Source organism: Ochotona curzoniae, unplaced genomic scaffold (assembly GCF_017591425.1).
Source record: "Ochotona curzoniae isolate NIBS_2020 unplaced genomic scaffold, NIBS_Ocur_1.0 contig_517, whole genome shotgun sequence".
NCBI classification, from domain to species: domain Eukaryota; kingdom Metazoa; phylum Chordata; class Mammalia; order Lagomorpha; family Ochotonidae; genus Ochotona; species Ochotona curzoniae.
Window position 1 is genome coordinate 868026 of NW_024466454.1, and position 22251 is coordinate 890276.

The following is a 22251-nucleotide window of genomic DNA, read 5'->3' on the forward strand; positions in this document are numbered from 1 at the left end:
AAAAATTTAAAAGTGTAGGCTCTCATTTTAACTATAATAATTTACATTGTGGAAACCACATTGTTGAGTTTTACATCTCAAGTGAGATGCATTTGAAGACTGACAAGTTAGTGTAATAGTCTCCTTTCAATGGTCTGGCATTAATCTTGTCATCAAGGCGCCAATATGCCAAGACTTTTTTGTAGAGAAATATTGACACAATCCACTGAAATATGTTTTGATTTTCACTAGAGCCATTTCATTAAGCAAAAATTCACATTGTTTTTATGAAAAATGTGTAGTATTTCATTTTTATGTTAATAAACATAGAGTAAATTTTTGTGGTAATGTTCATTATTCTGTCTATGATAAATACTACCTGCTAAAGATTGCACCTGTCTATATGTTGTTAGTGAATTTGTTTGTGAATGCATAACTTTTGGGTGCAAATTAGCTATTATTGCAGATTGTTAAGAAGAGATATTCCCACCATTTTGTACTTTTTCTTTCTTACATTGTTTAGAGTGTACTGGTTACTTGACTAACTAGCGTTCACTAAGTTCCAGGTCCAGGAAATACCTGTGAACAATACAGATAAAATGCTGCTGTTGTGAAGTGGTGTGGAAGACACTAAAGATGCCTATTGTTTTGCAGATTGAAACAATTTCAGGCAGTGATAAATTCTATGAAGAAAGTTAAATGAAGTGTGGCAGAGAATGACTAGGCAGGTTATGGATTTTTTTTTTAAAGATTTATTTTTTATTATTTTTTCATTGGAAAGGCGGATATACAGAGAGGAGAGACAGAGAGGAAGATCTTCCATCCGATGATTCACTCCCCAAGTGAGCGCAACGGGCTGATACTATGCCGATCCGAAGCCAGGAGCCTCTTCCGGGTCTCCCACGCGGGTGCAGGTTCCCAAAGCTTTGGGCCGTCCTCGACTGCTTTCCCAGGCCACAGGCAGGGAGCTGGAAGGGAAGCGGGGCTGCCGGGATTAGAACCGGCGTCCATATGGGATCCCGGGCGTGCTAGGCGAGGACCTTTAACCACTTGTGCCACCGCGCCGGGCCTGATTTTTCTTTTTTGAGGAAGTGATTGTAGAACTGAAATTTGGATAGAAAGAAAGAGTCTTTCTTTGGGAATAGACCTTACCCAAAAGCCTTTTGATTGGAGTGTTTGAGCAACAGAAATCAGTAGGATGGTTTGTCAGAGAGAGAATGGTGTGTAGGGGGCCGGAGGGGCTGGGGAATCCGAGAAGCAGTTAGATAGCATATATTATGCAGTCTGTCATAGCTTCAAGAGGTTTTCATACTCCATTTCAGGTGCAGGCAGAAGCCATTGGAAATTTTTAAAACAAGAGAGAAACGTGATTTAATTTCTTTCATAAGATCACATTGCCTTCTGTGTAGAAAATGGACTATGGGTGATAACATCAGACATAGGGACACTTGTTAGGAAACTATTGCAGTGAGATGAGTGACGAGTTTGGTGATTGTTGAATGGAAGAGTGCATAGTTAGGGAGGTAATATGTTGGTGACTTCTCAGAGATTTTGAAGATGCACACAGAATATGATAAAGATTATTTTAAGTCATATGCACGTGGGCGGTCAGTAAAAATGGATAATAAATGAGATTGCTGAGGACAATGTGGAGGAAAACTGAGGGGGAAGAAACAGACATGTTACTGGTCCAGAGAATGGCTTCAGGCCAGAGACACATGCTTTTTGCTTAAGAGACAACTGTAGATGGCTTCTGTGCTAGGCCACGAAAATGTGGCTTGGGAAAAGTATCTCTTACAAGGTACAGAAAGCGCCAATAAGATTGTATGTGAGCCCTTAATGCTCACATACACAAGTACTTACATGTAGGTTTATTTTGAGACACTGAAAATCTTCAAAAATTCATAAAAGTATTATGAAAAAAATCTAAAAAATCTTGACAGCAAAATTAACTTGCCTTATTTCCATATCTTTCTTCACAATCCTTTTAGACAAAAAAATGATATTGTATGTGTCTGACTTTTCTTTTTTTTTTTTTTTAAAGCAGATTTCCTTATTTATTTGAAAGTCAGAGTTACAAAGAAGGGAGAGACAGAAAGTTCAAAATTTTCTATCTACTGGGCAACTCCCCAGATGGACAGAATGCTTTGCTGTGGACCAAGCCAGTGCTGGGCCTCCATGTGGGTGACAGGACCAGCCTTCTGCTGCTTTTCCCAGACATTTAGCAAGGAGATGATTCAGAGGCAGAACAGCCAGGACATGAACTGGCATCTGTATGGAATGCCTATGTCACAGCTTTACATGGTATGCCACAGTGCCAGCCTCTGCATCTAGCTTTTAACTACTAGTCTAACTAGAAGCCACATTGGACCATCAGTCCCAGAATATCTGAACTCCTTCCTCAAAGACCTGATTATATTCCTCTGCGAAAGTTTTAGCTTCTAGGAAAGTTTTAAATTTTTACTATAAATAAAAAAGTAAGATGCCAATAATGCCCTTTCTTGTATAACTAAAAGAAAATAATAATAGGCATGTTGAGATATTCAATAAATAAGATTTGGCACAATGTTCTCTTGCTTGCAAACATTTCATTCTCTCTGCCTCTCTTACTTTTTGTCTAATGAGGTTGCTAATAGTCTCTGGGGTGTTTTATGTATTCTTGGAGTCATAAAATGACTGGAGTGGACTTTGGACCTTTTCTGGGAATGGAGCTGTTGTCATTGCATGATAGCATAGTCCAGGAATTTTTAGTAAGGATTTAATTCTTAGCTATGCATTATATTATGACAGACTCTTAGAAAATTTCTCATCTTGTTGCTTTCTAAAATATTTTAAAAACTTGATTTTTTGCCAGATTTGGAAAGATTGAGTCATTTAAGATAGTAGGTAGCACCCAACTGAAACTTACTTAGTTACTTTTATTGGGACCTTCCAAAGTATGTAGGGAAACATTACTATTTGGCAAAGTTCTAATTAGTTAATCTTAATGATTAAGGTATAGTTTATGTACATCCTTTGTAGCACATGGTTGGTGTACAAAGTGACTTTAAAAAGTTCATAATAAGCAAGGTTTTAAAATTCTTGAGAAATACTTTAATTTTTAGATTTTGAAAAATCTGTCCAATTTAAGTAAAGTTCAAACCTAGGTTTTTGTTTTTAAAGTGAAAATGCTTATCTCTGCTCCTGAGTCACAGAACATGTGCTGTAGACAGTCCATTGGGGGATTTCCTGTTTTCTACAGATCAGAAACATTGTTAGCAGGCAGCACTTCTGCCTGCTAAGAAAGTCAGTCTCAGAAATTTAATCATACATTTAAAATTTTTTATGTGTGTACAATTTGAACAAAAATACAGAACCACTTATGTTTTTGCACAGATTGGTAAATATTGCTCTAAGTAATGAAAAAGACAACTAAGTTAACATATCGATCTCCTTTATTTATTTATTTATTTAGATTGGAAAATCGAAAATACAGAGAGAAGAGACAGAGAGGAAGATCTCCTGTACGTTGATTCACTCCCCAGGTGGCAGTGGCTGCAGTTGAGCCAATCTGAACCCAGGAGCCTGGAGCCTCTTCCAGGTCTCCCACACGGATGCAGAGTCCCTAGCTTTGGACTGTCCTGTATTACTTTCCCAGGCCACAGGCAGGGAGCTGGATGGGAAGCAGGGCTGCTGGGATTAGAACCGGTGCCCACATGGGATCTTGGCACTTATAAGGCAAAGACTTTAGCCATTAGACTACCGTGCTTGCTTAATGCCTTTATATTTTTAAACACTGATTATGTGAAGTGTTCAATCCTGTTATTGAAAAGTAAGAATAGTTTTTTAAACCTTCCCAAATCTAGACATTTTTAAGTAGAAAAAAATCAATTACTGGTATGCTACTAGAAAATATCTTGGAGTTTATGAAATCAAGAAACATTTTGTCATTTTGCTTAGTTTTATCAAATATATCTTTTCATAAACACCTTTTGGAATGTTTTCATTCATAGCTGACATGTTATCAAAATCTTTACCAAAAGTAGAAACATTACCATGCTCATCAATGGTTATCTCCTCCCCTCCCGTTGAGCAAGAATGATTGGGCATGCATGCTGATTAGCATATCCAGTCATTAACATGTGATTAAGTGGGCTGCATATTGAGCACCTACCAAAACATAAAAATCCAGTATTTTGCTACGTCTGTACAAGACTTTTTGCATTTCGTTTATATTTTAACAGTTCAAGGAAAATCTTTTCCAAATTGTGTGTACAGAATGTCTTCCATGAAGTTGCATGTAACTTGTTCATTTTTGTTTTGCTTTTTCATGATGTGTTCGATCTGGTGACGTAGATTAGCAGACTATTTAGTGTGAATTTCTTAATCAACTCTATCATTGCCATTAATGTGCAATTCACAATTTTCTTTCATGTTAAGGATGATCTTTTCTGGGAATCTACCAATATTCCCATTTTTTTTTGCTTCAGTTTTATGTAATACAATGTTTTTAAAATATTTTGTTTTCATTTCTTTGACCAATATACATTGTACATCTCATAGTGAATCTTCTCCTGTGATTTGACTTTTCCTGTAGACTATCCATATGCAAATACTCTGGTATGACCACAATGTAGCTGGGGTCTCTACTATTTACAGACATGAGAAAATTCACTTTTTGATCATTATTTCAAATAATATTGAATATTCATAGAAAATCTAGTTTAATCTCTTCTAATATGTACACAGCAGGACTGTTGTTCTCAGCTTCGTTTTTTTTCAAATGCCATTTGAATCTGGGCTTAAAAAAAATAAGCGTTTTGTGAAAATTGCTTATTCTCAATCACTGGAAGCTGATCCCAGGACATTAGTTCCTTTATGATTAAAGCAAAACAACATAAAAACGTACCAGACTATATGTGGTTTTGATTGATGTACACATTTTTGTAGAATTGCTTCATGCAGTGTCTTCTTGCCTGACTTTTAAACTTATCACTAAAGCAAAATATGATGATTAAAATAAAGAAATATAGACACTTTTGGAATGCTTCCAACCAACATCTTATAGAAAATAATGTACGTGTTACATGAGGGTGCTTCAAGCCATTGTGGAAAATGGAATTTTATGCAAAATATTGAAATGCAAGGATAGGTTTTCGTAATATTTTTTTTCACGTACTTTTTGAACTCTCCCTTGTACATCATCAAGTAATTTACATGACTGATTTGAACTTTTCTTGATTTAGAAGGAGAAATGCATCAGGAATAGGGTGATGATGGCTATGGTTTGCGGGATAGTACTTTGGGAGGAGGAAGTAAGGCTTGTGTTTGTGAGCTCCCTTCTTTCTTGAATTTGGACAGAGTTGCTTTCCATAGAGGAAGCTTTATCATAAAGAATTCTGCTTGTACCATTCAAATGGGGAGAAGAGACTGAAAGGGCTGTCTTAGATTGGTGCGTCAAACCACCTGGATCCAGCAGGAGAGTCTTGACTGTTCTTTCCACAAATACCCATGTTTCTTGAATGCTATTAATGATATGCCTTAATTATCATAATAAGCAAATCATCCCAAGGTTTGGGTTTCCTCTGCAATAAAAGATTTTGCTTGTTTTCCAAGGGAAATATAAATTTTCTAAGAACAACATTAAGCTATCATTCATTTTGTCAATGAAGTTTTTAATAAGAAAACGTATTTATTTTTTACAATATTAACCTTTGAAGTATTATTTTGGTGTGACTACATTCCCCTTATCCCTAGGCATTATTATTTAAGGCAAATTAAATTGAGTTCAATAGTATATCTTTGTGTAAGCCACATTCTCAAATCCTAAGTATAAGTTACAAACATTAGCTAATAAAATTTTACAATCAAGTTGAAATTAGAAATGAATATTTATGTACTTCATTTATCTTCTTTATATTTCATTAGCACCACAGAAAATGGAAAGTTTGTTTAATAAAGTAATTGAAAATTATTTTACAAACTTTTTGCTTCTTTATAATTTTGCTCTGATTTGATTCTGTTGCCAGTGTCCTACGAATACCTCAAATATCTTGTTCTCAAGTTCAACAAATTTGTGAGAGGAAATTTACCCTCATGCAAGCACATATCAATTATACTAATAGAGGAAATGAGATTAATTTACTTAGACACATGAAAAAGAAATAAAACATTTGGCAAGTAGTTTTTATTTAGGATTTTTTTCATAACTGAAATATCCAGGGTTTAGCTAATTTAATCTATGAATAAGTAAATTTTTGCTCTTGAATTTGAAGTTAATATTTGGTCTTCAGTTGTATTAATTTGTTTTGTTCCTGGCATGCTTTGGTTGAAGATGTCTCTCTCACTTTTGTTCCCTTACTCATTATTCTGTATGTAATTTTATTATAGTTTATTTTGCTTTCTGAAATTAATAGTAAGATTACAGCTTGCCTCTTCTTTTGGCTATTGTTCTCTGGATTACATAAAAGCAAATGAAATTAACAGAGAAAAATAAACGTTCACATCTTTTCTTTCCCTTCTCAGAAATAAAGCATAGAGTGGGTGATTGTAATTGAGGTCTTAATCTAAGGTTGTATAATGGCTTCAGGTAGGGGGATCAAGAGGTTTCCCATAGAGTTTGGGGCCACTTGATGGCTGATTTAGACTTCATGCTTGCTACTTTTGACTAGGCAGTGTCATTTTGTGCCTTTTTTTTTTATTTTCCTGGAAATGCAAATACAACTGGATATAAGAGACAGAAGAGTGGACCAGTGCATAGATAATTGTTTCATAAGCAGTGTGGGCCAAAAGGAATCTTTCTACTTGTTTTAGTTGTAAGAACTTGATCAGAGAGATAGAGGTTTATTTACAATTTTCTAAGTTTTGAAGTGTCTCCTGCATTTGGGAAGATTCACTGATTCACTGGTAAATTTTCTAATTCAAATCCCTAATTGAAAATTTTAATCTTAACTTCTTCTTACATTAGGTAACCTTTGTTGCCTTAATTCCCTTGCCTGTAAAGTTAGAATGATAATACGTACAATGAAGAAATGACCTCATAATTACATGCATTTGACAGGAAGAGATTTGAAGGGTTTTTGTAGTACAATTCTTACTTGGTAAAGGCCAATGAAGAGAGAGATTGTTTTTATAGAATGGATTTGAGGACTCATCATATGACATACGAAGCCATCTTCTCGCCTCTGTTTCCTAGGCCACACATCATGAAAGGGCTTCACTGTTAGTAGGGTAGCACCTATGTAAGGAACAAGTAGATTTGACAAACCTTGGTTGGACTTTGGTGGTTTTTAATGTTAAAATTTATGAGATGTGAAGAACAGATACCCGGAGATATTTCTTTTTATTTAAAGTGTTCTAATTGCCTCCTTGTTGATTATAACAACAAAAATACTTTTATTAGTGTGCTTTGTGTCTCACATGGGAAGAAGACTGCAAAAGAGGGAAGTGCAAGCAGAGTGTCTAAGTTTGATCCTAGAAAATTTAATTGCCTCTGGAGAGAAGCACCATGGAGAAACTTGCTCTGGAAAATCTTATTCAACATTTCCAACTCCTACAAATCCCTGACTTTACTCCCTAATGCTTTAGTAAAAAACCAAAAAACAAAAACATGTTCTTTTTGATCATTGTAAATGTTTTCCCTGAAATTACTAGGAAGTTAGTGGAAAGGGTTAATAGAGAGCCTATGTTCATCTCTGAAACCACTAATTTGCTGTGTAATCTTAGGAAAAGCACTTGATATTGCTTTAACTTTAATTTTCTCATCTCAAAAATAAAGGATTTGAGTTGTAATCATGAAGTGTATTACCATTTAAAAATTTTTTGATTTCAACATTGAAATTGTTTTAACCAGTTCTAGCCTAGCCGGGTAGAATTGTTTAGGTTGCATATGATATAGAGGGCATTTTGAATACTAGTAAGTGTCCAGGTAAGAATAACTGCCTGAGTTGATTGGAACATGAGCCAAACAGCAGCTGAACCTTGATATAATGTTGTGGTCTATAAGGAAATTTACTATCATGCCTCTTTTCCTTAAAGTTCCTCTTATTATAGTTTCATTACTGCTAGTCATAGAATAGAGTGACAGTGTCTTAACCTAGTATATATTGAAAAGCTATCATCCTAATGCTTTCACTAATTAGAACTATAAGTTGAAATAGATTTTAAATTCTCATGAAGGGGAATTTTGCCCACCCTGCAAAGATGGGAAGAATTCCTTTGTGAGATGGTGAATCTTTACCAGTGGAAGAGAGACCAAAAAGTCACTAGTTAGGAATAGTCTAACTAACCATCATCACCGTTGTCACCCAGTGAGCATTTGTTATATAATAGTCATTGTTTTCAGTGTTCTGTGAATTCACATAGCATTCATAACTGTATGAGGTCATTACTGCAGGTTTTCACATTTTAACTTTACAAACAAGAGAATTCAGGCAAGAAAGCTTAACTAGAGGAAGTTAAGTTTAAAAAATTTCAATTAGGGATTTGAATTAGAAAATCTTTCCAGTGAATCAGTAAATCTGTATTTTGTTGGCTGTTTTATTTATTATACTTCCTTTTTTTTTTTTCCGTAGGGAATTCAATTGCTGGGTGATGCTGAGTAATTTTATCTTGAAGGACCTTTGGATTTTATTTACTTACTGTAAAAGATTTATTCATTTGTTTTGAAGGCAGAGTTCCAGCGAGAAAAAGGGAGAATGAGAGAGCAAGAGAGAAAAAGAGAGATAGAGAGACAAAGAGAGAGAGATGTTTTCCATCTGCTGGTTCACTCCCCAAATGTCTGCAATGGCAAGAACTGGGCTCATTCAAAGCAAGAGCCAGGTGTTTCATTTGGGTCTTCCATGTGGGTGCAAAGGCCCAAGCACTTGAAGCATCTTCCATGACTTTCCTAGGTGCATCTGCCTTCTAGGCCAAGCGGGTTGTGTCAAGCGAGCCTCCATGTGTGCCCACTCTTCTCTTGCTCTTCCCTTTTTACCTGGCTCTCCCCTGTCCTCCATCTTGCCCCCTTCCCCTGCCCTGGCAGCCTCCTATCCTGCCGCCATGGCAGGAGACGTGTTCCTTCTAGTTTTCTCTCCCTCTACCCTTGCTCCTGTTCCTAATCTGAATAAACAACCACCTAATACCTAAAAAATGTGAAATGTTGGCATTGTAGGTGATAGCTTAGCTTACTATGCCACAGTGCAAGCCCTAGGACCTTTGAATGTTGATGTTCTGATTTTGTATGTGAGGATAGTAGTGTTATTTAACTAATGGCTTTTCAGTATGCTTCTCCTGACAGTTTGCAGATGTTAATTTTTGCTGTATTTACTTGTTTAATGCTTGCTTCTATTATTCAATATCACAACGAGGCCACTTTAAAAAAGATTTTTGGCTGTGACTCTATTTCTATGAACCAAATTCACATTTTAAAATTAATTTTTAAGATATTTGTAATTATGACACAAGCAAATACTTGTGACAGATTTAGTTTCCAATGCATCCATGAATCATTTTTATTGTTATTAAGCAGATGATCACTGTAGTAAGTGACATTTTTATTCAAACATTGATATTTTGTAAACCAAATTTTTCTGTCTCATTTTTAATGAAAGTTTACTTTTTACTTGTCCATTATAGCAAGTGATCTTTTCTTTTTTTTAAAAAAAGATTTATTTATTTTTATTAGAAAGTCAGATTTAGAGAGAGAAGGAAGAGACAGAGAGAAAGATCTTCTGTCTGCTGGTTCACTCCCCAAGTCACCACAATGGCTGGAGCTGAGCCAATCTAAACCCAGGAGTCAGGAGATTCGTTCAGGTCTCCTATGCAGGGGCAGGATCCCAAGGCTGTGGACTATCCTCAGCTGTTCTCACAGGCCACAAACAAGGAGCAGGAAGGGAAGAGGAACAGTCGAGATATGAACTAGCGCCTATCTGGTATCCTGGTGCATGCAAGGCAAGGACTTTAGCCACTAGGCTACCATGTGGAGCCCAGCAAGTTATCTTTTCTTTTAACGATTCATTTTATTTATTTGAAAGGCACGGTGTAAGAGGGAGAGAGACAGAGAGACAGAGATGTTTTCCCTCTGCTTGTCCATATCAAATAGCTGCAATGGCTGGGTGCTGGGGCTGGCTACATGGGTACAAGTGCCAACCATTCTCCATTGCTTTCTCAGGTGCATTAACAGGTAGCCAGATTGGACGTGGAACAGCTGGGATATAAACCAGTGCCCATATGGATGCTGGTGCTACAGGAAATGGTTTAACCTGTGATGCCACAGTGCAGGTCCCACTTATTTAGTCAGGATTAGTCTGTTGATCATTAAAAGCAAATTCAGCATTTTCATTTATGAAGTCTTTTTAAGCCAATGTACTTTCCTTAAAAATTGTATTAGAGTAAAGCACATCTTTTTCCTTTGAGAAAGAACCTATGTGTATTAATAATTTGGTTAGCTTTTAGTATACTAAAAAGGTTAGATTTTCTTAGCAAGAATTTATTTGGCATCCACAATAGGCAAATTTTTCTGTCAGTGAATAACAGACAGCCTTGGAGGTCTTTTTTATATCATAGTTGATATAGTTTTTATTCATAAAAAGCAAAAGGGAGGATTTAGAAACCTCAGCACTGATATAGACTTATGTAAAACTTAGTAAATATTTATATATACACGCATCTTACATAATATGGCAAGAACACTTAACTGAAACTTAAAATATGTAAACAAGTAGGAGGATGTTTCTTGCTTTAGCATTTGGGTTTTTTTTTTTGGCTGAAGTTTACTATAGGTTGGGTGCTGTTAGAAATCAGTAATAGAATTATGCTGTATTATATTAAGAAGAGCAGACTAACAGGAAGATAAAGATGTAATTGGAAAAGCTATAACTAAAATAGACAACTAACTAACTGACCAACCAAACTGATAGAAAACTGACCACATACTAGACAGTTGGAAGGAATGTTTTTCATTGTCTTGCACATGGATACAGGAAAATGTACGAAAGATTAATATTCTGTCTCTATAATTAAATTGGGCCCTGGCCGGGATGTTGATTCAGGTTATGGAGAATCCATTTCCTACTCATTTCTCTCAACTGCCATGTCTTCCATTTTTATATGGGTTTCCTCCCTATTATATATGCAAGACTCCATGCTTGACCTATGCTCCCTGAGTTTCGATTCCTGACATCCTAGCTGACATTCGCAACCCCAGCCTATTGCTCTCTTCTGTTTGCACAATGGTTGCCAATCTGCATTCTTTGTCTAGGTGTGGTTGGCAACTCAGCTGAATCAGAACAGCAGGGTACCGTGTCTGTTCCTGGACAAGAGTGGAGATGATCTATATGCAGATAGGATAAGTGGTCATTGATAGTGTTCCTAGAAAAAGCTAGTTAGAAATACTGAGGGGCTGCATTAGGAGCCAGCTTTTAATCGAATTTGTTATGGATAAGAATTGGTAATGAAGAATGTAGTGTAGTTTAGTATTTATTATCCCACGATGATGAATGAGTATTACTAAATACATCCCAGGTGGTACCAGTTGTTATCTTGACTGTATAGTTCAGAATTGGAAACTGAAACAAAGGACAATTGGACAAAGGACCTTTGAAGTCAATAATAAATGCAGCTATCATTTGCTGAGTACCTGTGTACTAGGTCTTGTACGACAGGCTTTGTACATGACTCATTTACACAGCAACTATTTAAGAACATAATTAAAACTCTATCTTATAAAAAAGCAGTGTATACTTCCTATTCACATGGCTATGGGCAAGTCTTGCTGACTCATTACAGAATAGAATGCAGTGGCATTCTACAATGCGATTTCCTGGGCTAGGTTGGAAATAGTGATCCAGCTTGCATGTGACTGTCTTGGACCCCTGAACCACCCCCATAGGAAGTCCAGCTGCTCAAAAACTAATACACTGAAAAGACGAGACCATATGGAAAGATTACAGAAATAGAGGACCATGTCCAGGAAACCCTATCTATTCCAGCCCAGAGCTCTTGAACTGTTCCCAGGCCAGACACCACATCTGTGAGTAAAAAAGCCTTTGAGATGACTCCAACCATTGCCACGACTTAACTACAGTCTTTGAGAGATCTTGAGGCCGAACCACCCAGCACAGATGGTCCCAAATTCCTGGCCCACAGAAATTAAGTGTAGCAAAGGAGTGTTGTTGTTTAAGCACTTTCTTTTGACATGACATGTTATACAACAATAGATAAATAATATGAGCTACTTCTTGGAATTTTATGGACTAAAGTTAATAGCAAAGTATGATTTTAGCCTTGAAAGTGGTTACATCTCTCTGGAAATGTAAAAATTAACTAACTATCTAGCAACCAACTAACTAAATTTAGAAGTTAGGCAGGATTGGAATTACAATGTCATCTGTTGAGCATGACTTTTTTTTTTCTTTAGCAATCCCTTGGAATAAGTAAAGCATTGGATTTGGTGTCAGAAAACCTGTACTTAGATTTTAGCTTTTCCAGTTCTGCCTGTGACAAATGAGGGGAACTACTTACCAGAATATTGTTTTCCATCTTGCTGTAAATGAAAGTGCAGAACTTGATATTTAATTGTTGGAAACATTTTTAGGATAATACTTAGGAACAGAGTATGTCAGAGAAGAACAATGAAAGATCTGGGGAAAGAATGTTAGTTTAACCCTTTCTTGAAGATATTTGAACAACTCTGATACCATAGAGGAAGTAGACAGATATTTTATGTGTCTTTTGAGGACAAACAAAAGACAGTGTGTTCTTGTAAGTGTTCATGTGTGTTGCTCTCACAAGATACCAAACACTGGATAATTTATAGAAGTAAAATTATTTTCTCATTTTTCTGGAAGATGAGAATTCTAGAATTAAGGATCCAACATGCTCAGTGTCAGGTGACTGCAGCATCCTCTGGGGAGGATCAACATATATAATACATACATACACACACACATATATATACATATATAATCATATATAAACATATGCAAATATATGTAATTTTAGTGTCTGATATTGTGTTGTACAATGTTTCACAAATAGTCTATTTGTTCTAAATATTTTCTTAATCCTGTTATTGCTAGAATGAATTGTTAACTTTACTCTTAATTTTTTTATTTTTCTTGACTTATTTGGAAATCGTTTCAATTTAACATTTTGCAGTATATTCTGGAGGTATATGAAGCATAAGAAATGACACAACGCATTAAAACTTAAAATTTAGCTCAAGTATTGCTAATACCTTAAAAACTGTTGATGGATAATTTATTCTAGTATATTATTAAATACTGAATTGTGGTATTATTAAGTACTTCAATGTATAGTTCATGTGGGTAGCAGGATAGTAAGGCCCAATGTAGACAGGAAGTGCTTCAAGGATAAAATGGAATTTTATTTGAACTCTAAAAAGAAGGTTGGGTTCATACACAGGATAGGGCGTTGTGGCACAATGAGTATAGCTGCTGCTTGGAATGCCAAGTCTGGACTGGAATGCCTATATTTGAGTCCCACCTCCATTTTCCAACAAACTTCTTACTAATGTGCATGTTGAGAAGTAGCAGGAAGGTGGCTCAAGTACTTAGGCCCCTGCCATTCATGGAGAGACCTTGATGGATCCATGGACTCTTGGAAGCTAAGTGGTGTATACTCTGGGTGGCCATTTTCTTCACATGGTCACCTCACCATGTGGAAGTGGTTTCTGGCTATCTCCCACCAGGGAGCAGTCTGTCATTACTCTCTCTCTCCCTTAATAAGTAAAACTCCTTACTTAATCTAAAAAAGAAAAAAATTGATGCTACTGACTTCATATCATCTGTAACCTGTTGTAAATATATATATATATATATATATATATTCCTTTCATAGAAGACTAACATTTATTAAGTTTTACAAAGTTAAAAAATGAAAGCCAGAAATGGTAGATTTCACTCTTTTGCATTTTCCTAAAGATGTTATGACTCAGTGATTTAAGCAATTCATGGCTTTATTTCCTGTCTTTATTGTTACCCCAGCATCACATTGCCAGTAGCTTCACATGGCTGTCTTTGAGAAATGGCAACTTTTCAGCCTCTTGCTCTTCGCTCAGTAGTTATGAGCCACTTTGTACAGATTATGGGGCTGAGGATAGGGTAGGCCATTGTTGCAATAAAGAACCTGTGGTTATTGTCTGTGGTCTACAATGATAGTGACCACGTTCCCAAGAGGGAAAAGCAAGGGACATAGTGAAAGAGTAACAGTGAATGAATAAAAAGAAAAGAAGCACATGAAATAACCTGAAGTTATTAGGCCAGAGAAACTCTACTAGCATCTTTAATTTCTATTTTTGAGTGATGGGAAATCTTCCTTACTTTGCTTATGGTGAATCATTTGTAGGTAACTGTACCATACACTACTTACTGTTGTGATTGGGCATTTAATCCCTTAGGTGGAGTCAGGGTTTTCTTTCTGGGATGTGAAATGAGAATAATTGCTTTTGAAAAAGAAGTAACTGAAGCATGATTGATCAAATGATGATTATTGATTCCTAAAAGTCTCAGTCAAAATGGCTTTTGCACACTTATCTCCAAGCTTTCATTTGAATAAAATGGAGAATAAATGGGCCATTCCAAGGAGCTATGCAATCACATGATTGGCATCTAAAAGGTCTTCCATGAACTACTCTACAGAATTGTTGTCAACATTAACTTAGATAACAATGGAAGGGACATATGTAGGAGCAAAGTGAAAGTTCTCTTCCTTGCTCTGCCTCCTTTAGTTTTTCCTTTTTAGTAGGTTTGAGCTGTTTTGTTCTTTGTGTTATTCTAAAAATGACATTGTGGAAAAGTTATATTTTGTTCACAATAAGTTAATAGATTTATTTTAGATATAATACACAATTGCATAATCTACCCACTTAATGTATACAATCCAATGATTTTTGTTATTGCATTCAACAGTTCATAACTCCTATCGATACTATTTTACTTCACAATTCCTCCAGTCTAGAGATAAACCTCCTTGACCCCATTCCTAGGCCTTCTCCTTCCTGCAGAATGCTAACTACCTACATTCTGTAAACCACCACCTCTGCACTGAGGGCTCAGCAAGGTACCCAAGTGCTGGACAAAAGTCATTTCACTGTATGCTCCCCATAATCCTGAAAATAAGTCTCATTCTGCCTTATGGATAACAATAATATCTGAATACCTAGCATTTATTGAGTTTAATTAACACCTCATTCAATGTATTTGGAATCTTACTCGACTCTCTTTTGCTTTTTTTCCCCCATCCTACTGGTAATGAACTGTAATTTTTATTTCATGCCTTTTTCTCTAGATTTTGAAGTTTGCTGGGCTTCTTTTTTTTTTTTTTTAAGATTTATTTCTATTATTTTTTCATTGGAAAGGCGGATATACAGAGAGGAGAGACAGAGAGGAAGATCTTTCGTCCGATGATTCACTCCCCAAGTGAGCGCAACGGGCCGATACTATGCCGATCCGGAGCCAGGAGCCTCTTCCGGGTCTCCCACGCGGGTGCAGGTTCCCAAAGCTTTGGGCCGTCCTCTGCTGCCTTCCCGGGCCACAAGCAGGGAGCTGGAAGGGAAGCGGGGCTGCCGGGATTAGAACCGGTGCCCATATGGGATCTTGGCAGGTGCAAGGCGAGGACCTTTAACCACTTGCGCCACCGCGCCGGGCCCTGGGCTTCTTTTTAAAAAGAGAGATATAGAAGCAATGAAGAATTTGAAGCTTCTGCTGAGAATCATAAAGCCTCGTGTAAATAAACAAACAAAAAAACTGAAAAAAGGCAGGGGCCTAGCATCAGTTACTGCTGGACACTTGGTCCCAATTCAGAGTTATTTAGAAAAAAAAAAGTGTATTGATTCTTACAAACTTTAAGATGTTTGCTTTTCCTTCTCAGCTGATGGCTCTAACCATTGTACCAGCTAGCTAATTTCTCTGTCCTGTGAATTACTGTTCAAATGTTCTAGTAGTAAACTTACATGTTTGTTAAAAGAAAGTTTTAAATCTGTGTGAAACCTGTTTTCCTTTATGCTAAAGTATCAGTGATGAGGACAAATACCAGAAAGGGGCTGCTGTAACTTTGGCAAGTTGTAAAGCTGAAAAAATTAATTCTCTCCACAAACCCAACAAGCAAAAAATATCTAGAGTGGTTCAATTTATGATTCTGATTTAGGTATTTTGCACATTTTCTGGTGAACACTGAATGTTAGATTCTAAGGCTAAATCCTCTGCTATTTTAATATCAAAGCCAAAGAATTTAATGTTTATGAATGTAAATATACATACATAAGTAAACTATGAGTTTTGCCTACAAAAGCACTCACTTAAAAACTGTGCTAATTAAGATGCTGACATTCATTACATGTAGACTGTTTTAACAGAAGTCAAAGTGTCCGATTTTGAATCGCTCATGCTGCTTCTAAAAAAAAACTGAACTGTCTGAATTTGCAGTTTCAGTTTAGCTCCTTTGATAACTGCTTTATTAATGTTGAGTGTTGCATAATCAGACTTACATTTTTGTCTTGCTAAGCTATTCTGTTTTATTTAAATTATTTTATTTTTCCTATTGAGTATCATCTACTGTCTTTCTGAGTTTAGAATATTTTCCACCATTGGTTTGCAAATCAAACTGTGTTCTAATGGTTTTGTTTTATTTTTTTTTTCCCTAGGAGTCAGAGAATAATAAGTTATGTTCCCTATATTCCCTCCGAAATACCTCTACCTCACCACACAAGCCTGACGAAGGGAGTCGGGACCGCGAGATAATGACCAGTGTTACTTTTGGAACTCCCGAGCGCCGCAAAGGGAGCCTTGCTGATGTGGTGGACACACTGAAACAGAAGAAGCTCGAGGAAATGACTCGGACTGAACAAGAGGGTATGTGTGCACTTAACTGTTGGGCCTTTTTTCTTCTGAAGATTTCAGCTCTTCAAAAGAAGTAAGGGCAACTTCAAGGGCCAGAGGAGTGCATAATTGGCACTAGCGAAGCCAAAGTTACTGAGTAGTTACCATGGTGATGGCAGATTGTGATCCATTAAAAGTGTTAAGCAGATAGCTCTGTTTTCCTAAAACTTTGTGTTTTTTTATTTGATTCTTATCATAACAAGTCAAGGTTTTAAACAGCCAGTATATTTCACCCTGGAAAAAAGTAGTAAGGGAATTTTCCTCAGTGTGACTTTGTCGTTTATTATCCTTTTTTTCCTTTTGGCAGACAGTGAGTATACCACCTGTTTAAAAAGTAAATAAAAAGTTTTTCTAATTATTTTAAACAGAAGAAAGTATTTGTAATTTCCTCCTCTTTGTTTTACTAAACATTATACATTTATAAGAATTCCATGCTTTTAACCTGCATGGATTGTAGAATGGGGAGTTGAAGGGCTTCACATGTTCTTAAGGCTGAATGGTCATGGGTGGGAACTTGACATGCGATTTCTGCTGCAGTTTATCACCTTCACCTCTGCTCTGCACAGGATCCTGCTCAGGTTCACCTGGGTCCTAAGAGTAGATAATAGAAGATTCTCAAATAAATCAAGTTTAAGTGATTGCATACTTCATATATGCTTTTATCTTTATGTATAGAGTTTAAGCCTTAAACTAGACAAGAAATGGCTCTGGATTTATTCTTCACATTGGAAGTTTTAAATTTGAAATTTTAAATGGGAAATTTTAAATCTGGGAAATTGAGATTTAACATGACAGAGCCCTTTTCTGTAGCTTAATTTCATTTACTTAAGGGCTCAGAAGTTAAAAGATTCAAATTACTGTTTTATGGACAGCTTTCCAAACTGTATTGCATGCTGCCCTTCTTACTGATCAGGTTATATGGTGTAACTCTAAATAGTTTTGATGACTCAGGGTTATGGTGTAGTAGACTAGGAATCGGAACATTTACATAACAATTATGAAGCCTGGGTAAGTTTTTCAGTTTGTGTGAACCACAAAATTTAAAATTTGACAAGGAACTCTAATACCTTATATGTCAATTCAGACATTCTGAGAACTAATGTAGCAATGGGATATAGACTATATACATTTGAGGTGTAATGATGATTATCATATTCTGAATGAAAGTTATCTCTGCTATGCTTTAAAGTAGTGTTTCTCCTAGACATCACTCCGATAATTAGGACTCTTTGACTTTATGGCTGTTTCTCTGTAATTATAAAACCTCAGAGTTCTTGTGTCTATGTGATATATACCATGTGTCTCTTTTGGATGTGTGTGATTATTTACCCCCTCCTTCAATAATGGGGAGAGTGAGGCTGTTGTTGTTTGTGTAGTTTTGAGTAATTCCAATTTGTCTCTTCTATGCTCCAATTCTGTTACAGTTTCTGTTAATGCACTAGGAAGCAGCAGAAGATAGCACAAATGCTTGGTTCCCTACCATCTATGTATGAGGCTTAAAAGATGTCCCTGATTCCAGGATACTCAGCCTTTCTATTGTGGTCACTTGAGGAATGAACAAATAAATGAAAGAGCTCTCTTGCTCCCACAATCCTTTCTGTAATTCTGGCTTTCAAAAATAAACATTAAAAATATTTAAAAAATATGTAATGTAGTAGAATTTGCTATTTCAATAACCTTTAAAGGTCTAATCAAGCACCTAACATGTCAGAATTTTTAAGACAAGATTTATTTATTTGAAAAGAAGGGTGACAAAAGAGAGCAAGAGACAGAGAGATCTTCCAGTTCACCTCCCACTAAATCCTAGGATGAGCTTATTTGAAGACAGGGTCCAGGAAATCCATCTAGATCTCCTGTATTGGTGACGAGGAACCAAGGACTTGGATCATTATATGTTGCCTGCACAGGTGATTGAAACTGGATTGAAAGTGGAGTATACAGGGTTCAGACTCATTTTTATATAAGATGTGGGCATCCAAAGTAGTGGCCTAACGTGTTCTACCAAAGTGCCCACCCAACAATGCCAGAATTTGGAAGAGATATATCTGTATGTGATATTTTATGATGTCTGCAAAGAATATAATTATGTAAAAATATCCATTATACTGTTGGTCGCAATGCTACAGACACAGCAGAATACTCCGTGATTTGTTGCTTGAGTCTACAGTTTGCAGAACTGCAAATTTTAAAAGAAAAAAAAATTTCTCATCTACATTCGTGGATTCCCTGAATCTACCTATGACTCTTTGTCCGCAGACTTCAAGTTAATAACACCTAGTTTAGATGTATGGAATACTTAAAGTGAATAAAATAATCTTTAAATAATTCTCAGAGAGGTAAGCCATCTATAAAATGACTGCACTGTATAATATATTTAAGAACTAGAGCAACAAATTAGGGAGATCACCTCTGTCTAGGAAGCTGTGAGAAGGTTCTCCGGGTCCGTGAGTTCTAAGCGATTTTGGAAAATAAAAGATTCATTTAGGCTGAAGAGGTAGGGGAGGGACATTGCTGTTAGCAGACATAGGTGGGGAACCTTCCACAACCAAGATTTTAACTTCATGGGATATTTGTGGAGAATATAAATGAAACTTAGTATTTAGTTCTAAGGAACCTCTCAGTTTTTGGCTGAGAGGTTTGATTTTTATCCTGAAGGTGATAGAGGACCCATTGACTATTTTTTTTTTTTTTAAGAGAAATGAGGTGATGGATTAGTGCTTTCCTTCAGAGAAGTTAACCTGGCAGCACTATGGAGGATGGATGGGAGCAAGGAGAGACATTAAGGAAATTGTTTCGGACTAGAGATAATGAGAGCCTTCACTAAAGCAACAGAAATGAGAAAAAAGAGGGGTGCATGTGGAAAAGATATTAGGATAGAAGATTGTTAGTTTAATATTTAACTGTGGAGACAAAGAGAGAGGAAAAGTTCAAAGGTAGCTAAGAATTTTTAAACTTTGGAAGAATAGGGTGGTGGTAAAGCAAGTAATAAGAAAGGAAATGGAGGAGTCTGTTTTGGAGATGGAAGCAATCAGGAGTTTTGTTACTTATTCTAAGTTTGATAACCTGAGTTTGATTCCAATTTTAGTGATCTGCAGTAAGAAAATGCAACAGTATAACAGATCACATAGTTACAAAGATGTCACTGAAATGTTTAGGCTAGGTAATTTCAAGTATAAGGAGGTTTTGGCATTTGCCTGTCTTTAACTCTTTGAAGTTCTGGATTCATCTCCTCATTTGGGACAGGTTATCTCATGGGACGTAGGAGAACATGCAGATGCATTGGTTGCATGCTAAAATTTGTTAGATTTACGGTTTGTAGACTTGTGATTAGCTGATGAATAAGCCTGTGTAATTGACATAATAAATGGTGTTTTTAGAAGTCATTCCTGTTTTGAATGTTTTGATTTTTTAAAAAAAATCAGACTTAATGTCTTTATTATGGTCTATTTAAAAGCAGTGTGCCTATGTGATAAAACAGTAAGTCTCCAGGTTTATGCATTGAACAATGAAACAATAAAAAAATAAAGCTGCAGGCAGCTGCTTTGGTCAGTCTAGTCATTTTTCAGTTTTTGATCTGCCATGTTTTTCAGAAGTGCCACCACCCCTCTCCCCCGAAGTGATTTGAGTATTTGGTTAGATGGCAGAAAACTCTGATGAGCAAAGATGTGATGCCTAAATGGTCTTCTGAAAGTGATGTTGATGGGATGACAATGTCTTTTGCACATTTAACTTTAATTTAGTCATAGATGAAAGACAGATAGATGCAAATGTAAATTGAATGATTGAATGATTAAATATCCAAATCTACCTCAGAAAACACTGTTGGTGTTGTGGATAAACTCTACACGAAGGCTTTGATTAATAGATTCAGGTTAAAATGCTTTACTCTAAGAATCTTAGCTGTGGTTAAATGACAAATTTTAGTTATCCTTGTATCACCCATCTTGTTGTCAGTGTAGCTGGGCTGTAACATAAGCGACAGTTGTCAGAAAATGAATACTTTAAAAAGGACTTCTATATCTAAATACATATATTTAATCAGAGAGTCCTTTGGCTTCTGAAAATAAGTTGTCTAATGAGAATTTCATTTGAGCAGCTGCGACTGAGGAGGTCAACAGGCACTGCCTAGGAGAATATGGCCCAGCTGGTTAAATCTGGTTGTTGTCGTGATTTAAATGGTCAAGTGCTGCTTGTAATCCAGGACCGTCTGTTTGTAAAGGGAAGAGTGAGTGCTTCAGCATAATGTACAGCTGTTTTAATCTCTCTTTAATAATAGTGCTTCAGCCACTATCATGTCTTGTGTATCATCCTACTAAGTATATGATCGTAGGCCCACTGAACTAGTCTGGGTTAGGGTCTGGAGTCCTGTGAGATTTCAGGGAAAGGGATGTGATAATAAAATTCATCTGATAAAATGAAACTTTCTTCCTAATTCTCTGGCTGTTTTTGAAGACTTTCTTTATTGTCGTGTGTGTGTGTGTGTGTGTGCACGCGTATGAACGCGCACTCTAAAAGGGAATGACAAAGCTTGTTGTTGGGAGAAAATATTAGGATCAAGAAACTCTTTAATAGAGCATAGTTAATGAAAAGTGTGCAGAGCTTAGGTGCAGTTCTACAGGAGACACATTGGTTACGTGTTAGAGTGTGGCTTTACCTGGTGGAATTGTGCGCTTCAAGTCATCGTGGTGATGAAAGCATGTGGATTCATTTTGCTGTTCATGTAGAGAAAACACAGCAGCATCTGAGCTTTGGATTCCTAGCGGGATAGGCTTTTCAATGGATTGTGCAGCTGTTCCTGAGCACAAGACCGAGCATGTGTTTATGTGTGTATCTGATGGATTATTATCATTATTAATGCCTCAAAACAATTATTTCTGTCTCTGTATGTATAGTCACTATAACATTGAATCAGCATATGTATTGATATGTTTTGCTTATCTGGGAACTTTTGCCCTACTTCAGGTATAGGATAACAGTCAAACAATGAGAAACCAGTTTTTTTTTTGAGCATGTTTTTGAGTGACCTAGATTTGTATTTGAATCTAAGATATATAATTTAGAGAATTATACTGAATATAGACAGAATAGTGTACGGATAAGGATGGTAACTCTAGAGTTAGGTTTGCTACACTTAATCTCAATTCAGCTTTTCCCTGGTGGACATCATAGATAAGATAATTAACTTCTCTGTGTCTCAGTTTTTCAACCAGAAAATGGGCATCTTTACAGGGCTATCATAAAAATCAAGATGTAGTTAATGAAAGCAAAGCATCTAGAACATAGAAAGCTCATAGTAAGTACTCAGTAAATGTAGCTGAAATTCTTCCTGGTTTTGTGACTTTGAAAACATTGTTTAATCCTTTTTTGCCTTATTTTAATCTGTAAAACTGGATAACATGCAATACAGACTTATTGT

General features: G+C 36.3%; 1 protein-coding gene across 20 annotated transcripts in view; it reads left to right on the top strand.

Annotated features, from left to right (window-relative positions):
* SOX6 (SRY-box transcription factor 6) overlaps positions 1–22251 on the top strand; it is a 472980-nt gene that overhangs the window by 139630 nt on the left and 311099 nt on the right. For all 20 annotated transcript variants that reach the window (XM_040989053.1, XM_040989047.1, XM_040989045.1 and 17 more), the window contains one exon: positions 16601–16808. In XM_040989053.1, the coding sequence (XP_040844987.1) occupies positions 16601–16808 (208 nt within the window). The remainder of the gene's footprint in view (positions 1–16600; positions 16809–22251) is intronic.